The 8,005-nt window shown below is 51.2% G+C and overlaps 1 protein-coding gene across 1 annotated transcript; it reads left to right on the forward strand.

The window, feature by feature from the left end:
• The first annotated feature begins 781 nt into the window (after window positions 1–781).
• On the forward strand, window positions 782–3,160 carry Tff2 (trefoil factor 2). Its single transcript, XM_057794337.1, has 4 exons — window positions 782–860; window positions 1,414–1,563; window positions 2,414–2,560; window positions 3,147–3,160. Exons 1-4 carry the CDS (start codon window positions 782–784, stop codon window positions 3,158–3,160), a joined length of 390 nt encoding a protein of 129 aa, XP_057650320.1.
• The last annotated feature ends 4,845 nt before the right edge of the window (window positions 3,161–8,005 follow it).

The raw sequence follows: 8,005 nt of genomic DNA on the forward strand, positions 1-8,005 counted from the left end.
ACCCTGCCATTTCTCTTTTGCGTTGCCATGATTCCCTGGCTTCTGTTCTCTGTGTCCTATTTACAGAGTCCTTCTTCAGGGTAGCTCACTGGGGGCATCTCAGTGCTGGGCACCATCTGAGGGAATGCAAAATATTCCCATGGGAGAGAATGTCCATCTTCAGGGCTGATTAAAAACAAAACAAAACAAAAACCCTGCCTGTTCCGACTGCTCCTTTGGGCCCCACCAACTAGTCTCTATGGACCACAGGTTTTGAGGCTGGCAGGAAACAAGGTGAGGCAGGGTGTGCCCTGCATCAGGAGTGCAAACTAGGTACCCTGGAGGTGCCTCACACAGTCCTGTGAGATGTTCTCTGCTCCCTCCCCCAAAGGCTCTTGGATGGAATGTTCTTTTCCCAATAGCCTTACTCCAAATATTTTTTTTAAAAAACCAGATGTTTGTATGATAGCCACAAACACATGGCTAATCCCTTCCTGGGTGTGACCTGAGGGTGTTCATCTCCAGCTGCACACGTGGCCCTTTCCCCCACGTCAGTAGCCTGGCAAGACCCTGCTTCCTGCCGCAGGCCAGAGACAGCTGTGCTTATGGGGCCCAGCCTGACCCAACCTGAAAGCCTTGTGTGGCTCCAGGCCTCCACGTGGCGCTGTCAGCTCTTCTGCACAAAGGAGCCAGAGCGCTGGGGCCCTGGGTTATCAGGGCCCATTGAGCAAACAGACAAGAGCTAATAAAACACAGTGGCCACTGGGCATTCTGCAGACTTCCCAGGAACAGTGGAGTAGACATGAGACCTCGAGGTATCCCTCTCCTGGCAGTGGTCCTTGTCTTGGGGCTGTGTGCTCTGGTGGAGGGCCAGAAACCTTGTAAGTAGAAGTTCGTGGGTGACCCCGTGGGTGGGAGGTGAATCCGCATGCGTCCTCTTGAGTGGTCGGCTGGGGTTCATCCATCATATGTTCCATATGTTCGCTCAAAGGACAAAGGCAGGGTGACAGCATGCAAGGAGCTAAATAGCACCCTACAGTCTGGGTGCTGCTGTGTGAAGTGCACCCAGCGACCCTTATTCAGAAGGGCCATGTCAACAGGTGTCAGCCTGGTTAGAAGGACAGAAGGGCCTGCTGCCCTGGGCCATCTTGGTCACATTCTACCTTGATCTTTGCCCAGGCCCACAAGGTCATCATTTTTGTAGAAGGTTTGTGTGACCTTGTTTCTTTCTTTCATTTTTTTTTTTTTTTAAAACAAATGAAGCTGTTTCAACAAAAGTCTGTGGTTTCCTCAGACAACTCTATCACGGGAAAATAAGATTCCATGTCACTCCTTTGGACATTAGATTTTGGAAGGTCCCTGAGGTCCCAGATCAGGTTGGGGCAAGAATATAGCACCCCGGGTAGGACTAACCATGAATGGATCTGTTCACAGCTGCCTGTCAGTGCTCCCGGATGACACCGGAGAACAGAAAGAACTGTGGCTTCCCCGGCATTACCAGCGATGAGTGCTTTAATAATGGTTGTTGCTTTGACTCCAGCGTCGGTGGGGTCCCCTGGTGTTTCCACCCACTTCCAAACCAAGGTAAATTTGGTGATCGGGACCTCTTGCCAGCTGTCAGCTTAGCACCGGTCCCTGGGCAAAGTCTAGATCAAGTATTAGGAAATCAGGCTATTTGTCTAGACTAGCCCAGGCTTACCAAAAGGAAGCCGTAGCAGCTCTTCTGTACCTCTCCCCTCCCCCATCCCACGCCCTGCCCTGCATCTACACTTGCCTGTGAGCAGACCCAAGTGCCCCCACCCCGCCAGATTTAAAACCATAATTCTAAAGAAACTTCTGAAGGGAAATGGAGGCCTCAGCTGAGATGGCATTACCATTCCTGCAAACAGACTTCAGACGTTACGAAGGGCATTGAGGCTCCTGGCAGCTTTTTTTGGAATGTGTTCCAAGCCAAGACAAACTAAATACAGTATGCACGAGGCTAGCAGTGTGTGTGCCTACCACAGGCATGACCCTTGCCCTTGAAACACAGTCACAGTGGGGAATTTTCTCCCCAGTGTTCAGTGCACTTTAAAGGAAAACCAGGTAGGTGGGTGCAAGGTCCCTTTCAGGATCAGTGTCCTCAAGCCTCTTTCTGGTTCAGTGGGCTGCTTACAATTCACAGAGCTGAACACTGAGTCCAGAAAGGGTGACATGGTTTTTCCTGAGGTTCCAGTTCTGCAGATATTCCCACCTATGATGACCTCCCGACCTTAGCGTCCTCCTGTGGGAAGGACAGCCAATTCCTAGCTATTACTGTCCTGAGAGATACCAACTCAAGGAGCTTCTCAGGACACACGGAGGCTGCAAATCCAATGTCTCGGGGAAGCTGGGACTGGTGGCCCTCAGCGGTCAGCCTGACAGAGCCTTGCATGCCATTCTTTCCCGTGAGCAGCAGAGGAGCAGTGTGTCATGGAAGTGTCAGCCCGCAAGGATTGTGGGTTCCCGGGTATCAGCCCCGAGGAGTGTGCCTCTAGAAAGTGTTGCTTCTCCGACCTGGTCTTCGAGGTGCCCTGGTGTTTCTTCCCACAGTCTGTGGAAGGTAAATGGTTGCAGGTGGGAGCCCACTCGGGGTCTGGCACGAGCCGCTCCCAACCACTCCCACCTGCTGGGAGCCCCTCCCGTGTATGTGCGTGTGTTCACAGGTGTGTGGAGGCCAGAGTTAGCCCCTCTCCACGATAGCTTTTGAGACGGGGTCTCTCTTTAGAGTTCGCTGAGGCGAGACTGGCTGGGCAGTGAGCTCCAAGCGCTGTCTATCATCTCTACCCCGCCCACTCCCAACACGAGGGTTATAGACATGCCCCACCACACCGGCCTGTTTTTGTGGGTTCTGGGGATCCGAACTCAGACACTCAAGCATGTGCAGTCGGCGTTTCACTGATCGAGCCTCCCCCGCCACCCCCAGCGGTTGGTTGTGTGGCCACACACGCTGGTCAGCAGGTCCTCCTGAGAAATCGCTCGTGGTTTGGGGAGAACAGATCCTCAGAGAACGCTGAGGCTTGGGTGTCATCCTTGTTCCACTCTGTCCTCCCTCAGAACCTGTTGGTTCGGAGTTAGCCACACTTCTGAGCACAGGCACTCGGAGCCCCTTGGCATGCTTACTGACCCCCCTGTTTCTCCACCTCTAGACTGTCATTACTGAGAGCTGAGAGGTACTGCTGCCCAGCCGCTGCTTCCCTGGGAGCTGCAAGCCAGAAGAAGAAAGTCTCAATCGGACTCCATCGATTTCTGGGTTTTCTTAAACTATCCTGACCCTGTGCCTAGCCGTGGCTAGGTTCAGCATTTTTCCCAATAAAGAAAACCTTTTAAACCTGGTGAATTGTATTTGGGTTTCATTGAGGCAGATGTATGATGGTAGTGTGTATGTGCGTGTGTGAGTATGTGCAGGAGTGTGTGTGTGGTGTGTGCTTGGGTGGGAATACACGGTGTGTACATGGGTATGCGTACACACCATCCATGCATGTGCTTATGTGTGTGCACAAGTGTGCATGCTTGTGAATATGTTGGTGTGTGCATGTGTGAGTGACAGTGTGTGAAGGTGTGCATAGGCACACGTGTCGGAGGTATCGTTTTTACACCCTTTCATGCCCTCTGGGAGCAGCAAGCCACTGGACACTGCTAGGGCGCTCCATGCAGACATGAGAATCCACCGCGCTATGGCTCTCCACACTCGGGTCTCTTTACAGAGCTCGGTGGACTCTGACGTCAGACCCTATAGGAGTAACACGTGATCTCTAATTACAGTTCCCCAAACCCTTCACTTTTCCAAATGCTCAGCAAGCTGCTCACTTTTGACATGGTTGACTGTCCACTGACTACCTCCTCTTCCTGATGTGTGTTACGTATTTTTCTTCTGGCCAACAAACCTCTCCGCTGATGCAAATCAGACCAAATTAAAAGATTCCATGTTTAATGAATGACAATACTGCCGGGTGGCCCGGGGAAAACATGGAGAGGGGAAGAGAGAGAAGGGGAGACCATGGGTAACCCGGAGACCATGTGTTCATTCTCTGGTGGGCAGTTTAAACAGCCTGTGGGAGTGGTCTTGACCTTCCCTGGGGAAGGGTCACCATTTGGCAGGCTTTCTCAGAGGTGGAGTTTGGACTGAGGCAACTCCCAGGGGAGGGAGCTTATTCCAGGAACTGGGGTAAAGCCCCCAGCCAAATAATCCGAACTTTGTGTATAAAAGGGTGCCAGGGAGCTGGGTGAAGTCTCTCAACCAAACATTTTAGACTCCTTGGATAAAGGGGTGCCGACTCAAGTCTGGCTACTTCCTGTGGGCATGGGGCAACGTGGGCGAGGGGAGGGCTGGGAGTTGGTGGGCTCCCACTCAGCGAGAGGTATAGCTGGAGTGACATCCGGTTTACTGTCATCCTGGAGACCTTAGGCAGCTGTTTCTGAAGGAGATGAGAAGGCAGGTGGCTAGCAGAAAAAAACATATTGATATTATTGGCCCTGTGAATGGGGCTAGGCATGGGAAGTGATTAACTGCCAGAAAGAACGGGACAGAGCAGTGCCCTGGTGGTGCAGGTGAGGCTCGGGTGAATAGCTGGGACACAAGAGCAGATAAAACCAGATTGTAATTGGAAGGGGTCCTTGAGCCAGGAGAGTTGGTACCAACGGTGAACTCCCAGGAGCTGGTGCAGGTGCTGGCATTGTCTGGAGAGCACTTTATAAGTTGGTCTTGACCCAGACGGCAGGGAGGGCCCAGGGCATGGGGGTGCTCCCTGAACTGTGTTTCTTGGCCTGAGAGCATGGTTGCTGAAACAGTGTTTCAATGAGGCAGCTTGGGGCAGGGAGGCTTCATCAGGGACCGTTTCTTCATTGCATTGTCTAAGGCATTGGTTCTCAACCTGTGGGTCATGACCCATTGCCAAACCTCTATCTCCAAAAGATATTTACATGACGATACATAACAACAGCAAAACTACAGTTACGAAGTAGCATCGAAAATAATTTTATGGTTGGGGTCACCACAACAGGAGGAACTGTGTTAAAGGGTCACAACGTTAGGAAGGTTGAGGACCCCTGGTCTAGGGGCTGTTGGTGCTGTCCAGCTAGGGGCCCAGGAGGACGCAGTGATGGCCCGAGGCTGGCTTTCTGGTAAAATTTTCATCTCTTCTTTCCCCAGCCCACGCCGACTGGTTAGCGTCGCCCAGTGGCCTACTTTTGCTGCATGGGGGAAATCCTGAGTTCCAGGACTAAGGCCTGAACCACTGGTTTGCCCCACTCCAACCTCTCAGTCTTTTGGGGGGAAAATCTTTGGTGAAATGATTGCACCATCTTCAGAGCTGTCAAACTCAGCCACGTGACTGTAAGAACCGTGTGAGAGTTTGCTTCTCTGTAGCCGTGAGAGAACATTGGAAGAAAGGGTTTTTATTTCGTTCATGCATCCCTACCACGGTCCATCGTGAAAAGAAGCCAGGGCAGGAACTCAAAGCAGGAACCTGGAGGAAGGAACTGATGTGGAGGTACTGGCTTGCTTCCCCTGGCTTCACAGCCTGTTTTCTTATATATCCCAGACCATCTGCCCAGGTGTGGCAGCACACACGCTGAGCTGGGCCCTCCAGTGTCAATCATCAATCAAGAAAATGCCCCCACAGCCTTGCCCACAGGCCAATCTGGTAGTGACATTTTATCAAATGAGGTTCTTCTCCCAAAATGACCCAGGCCTGTGTCAAATTGACAAAACACAGCACAGCCGTCTTCTTAGCTCTGGGAAGTGCTTGTCAGTCACAGGCTTGGAGCCTGCTCAGTCTCTCAAAAGGCTTGCTTGCCCTACACTATGACTTAGCTGATTGTGTGGCCCCTTGCAGTGTGCAGATTGTGTCTCCCTCTGCCTGTCTCAGAGGGCCACCAACAGGTTCCTCCTGGCTCTGGAGAAATAGTGACTCTTGAAAAAAAAAAAAAAAACCCAAAAACCAAAACAAAACAAAAAAGGCCTCTCTTTCCCTTTAACCCCCCCCCCTCAAATGTTCTCGATCCCTCAGTGGCATCTGCCTTCTCTGCCTGTCCTTCTGTGTCACTGCCTTCAGAGGTCTCCACTGTGTCTGAGATCCCATTGGGTATCTCTGAGAAGCAGAAAAAGTGGTGGTGCCTGGTGGTCTCACAGCCGTTAGTCTGATAAGAAGCAAACCAACAAAGGGTTTGAGAGCCTTAGTTCACCTGCCCTGGCTCTGTGGCTCTGGATTTGCCCATGTGATCCTTCTTCCTGGTCACAGCCCTCCTTTGCCCTTCAATACTGTCGGTTGTCACCCTTTCTAGCTCCTCCCGCTTCCCCAGACCCCCGTGCCTGTGAAGACAGCCCTAGAAAGGAGTCCCCGCTGTCCACGGGACACCTCCGACTTCCGGGTTAGTCATAAAGATTGGGATAGGAGAATCACCTTGCTACGCAGCTGTGCTGGAAGGGACCCGCCCCACCCCCACTGGGCCTCCTGGAGGCTCCGAGGACAGGACACAGTTCGCAGTCATAACTGCCAGGTTTTCCCTCAAAGAGTCATGGCCAGTTACCCCCATATTTATTTATTTATTGCGCAGCACTCAGTAATTGTTTGATATTCATGTAGCACAATAAAATTTTTTTTTAAAAAAAAAGAGCTGAAGAGCGGGTCCTGCCTGGTCTGTCCCACTTCGCAACCACCGTTCTTTGGTGCCCTCTGCTGGCCAATTCAGGGAGCAGCCTGCCGCCAACCCAGTGCCTTTTTACTAGGGGAACTCATAAGGGTAATAGTTATACCATGCAGTTTTATCTAAAATCAGATGTTTTAATATGTGAGTCATGCGCATTTAAGAAAGCACCAGTGGTGGGGTGGGGTGGTGCACGTCTTTAATCCTCACCACTCGAGAGGCAGAGGCAGGCAGATCTCTGAGTTTGAGACCAAGCCTGGTCTACAGAGCAAGTTCCAAGACAGCCAAGGCTACGTACGGGAGAGAAACCTTGTCTCAAAAACAAAACTAATAAAAATTAAGTAAATTCAGCAAGTTCTACAAATGCACACAATTGTGTAAATATTATTTTAGTCAAGAATGGATTGTCATTTTGCCCTCCCTCGGCTCCCGCCCCAAATATCTTGATGTCCTTTGTCTACTGCCTGCCCCTCCAAGAACCAAATCAACTTGTTTCCCCCCTGACTCCACCTCTTTCAGAGCTTCCTGTCCGTGTATCCTGCTGTGTGACTGCTCTTTCTCACAGTCGTTCCCTCGTTAGAAAGGAAGCTGCCAGGATCCCCTGGTCGAATCTTTGGACTTACTTTGGTAATTGATCTCTCGGATAAATGCCTATCATTTCTTGGGGTATGTTGAACTTTATCAGTCAGGATGGGGGGAGTTGCGCCATTTCTCCTGCCCACCAATGGGTGAGGGGACCGGGTGCTCTCTGTGTTCACCCAGCCCTTGGTGTTATCAGTAGATGTGACAGGACAGCCCCCTTTTATCTTAACACACTTTTCTCAAATTAGCAAATGGTGTTGAGCACCGCATGACCTTATTTTTTGTGTGTTTGTTTGTTTTTAGGGGGTTTGTGTTCAGCAGTAGTCTGGTAGTCTAGATAGTTCATTTTTACTTTAACATTAAAAACTTTATTTTTATTTGGTCATGCATATACCAGGGCAGGTATGTGGAGTTCAGGCGGGCACACTTAGGGGAGTTGGCTCTTGCCCTCCATCATGTGGGTCCTGGGGATTGAACTCAGGTCCTCAGGCTTGGCAGCAAGCGTCTTTCCCGACTGAGCTGTCTTGCCAGGCCCAGCTTTTTAATCAGGTGCTCTGTTGCTTTGCTGTCCGTGTTCTTGCATCCCGCATACAGCTCTTCTCTCAGAGCTGCGTGTGGTGGCTCTCCCTGGAATCCCTGTACCTGAGGGGATGAGGATGGGAGGCGGCTGCAGAGCAGGTTCCAGGCCAGGCCAGGCCTACACCCATGAAACAAACAAGTCCCCTATCACTGTGTGCTGAGCAGATATTTTCTTCTGGTCTATGATTGGTCCTTCTGT

Source organism: Chionomys nivalis, chromosome 19 (assembly GCF_950005125.1).
Source record: "Chionomys nivalis chromosome 19, mChiNiv1.1, whole genome shotgun sequence".
Lineage (NCBI taxonomy): Eukaryota > Metazoa > Chordata > Mammalia > Rodentia > Cricetidae > Chionomys > Chionomys nivalis.

Bases quoted from the DNA above. Each gene is read 5' to 3' on its own strand.
- Tff2 (XM_057794337.1), top strand. From the start codon at position 782: ATGAGACCTCGAGGTATCCCTCTCCTGGCAGTGGTCCTTGTCTTGGGG. The intron at 861-1,413 runs GTAAGTAGAAGT...ATCTGTTCACAG, and splicing joins GGTGGAGGGCCAGAAACCTT to CTGCCTGTCAGTGCTCCCGG. The intron at 1,564-2,413 runs GTAAATTTGGTG...TCCCGTGAGCAG, and splicing joins CCACCCACTTCCAAACCAAG to CAGAGGAGCAGTGTGTCATG.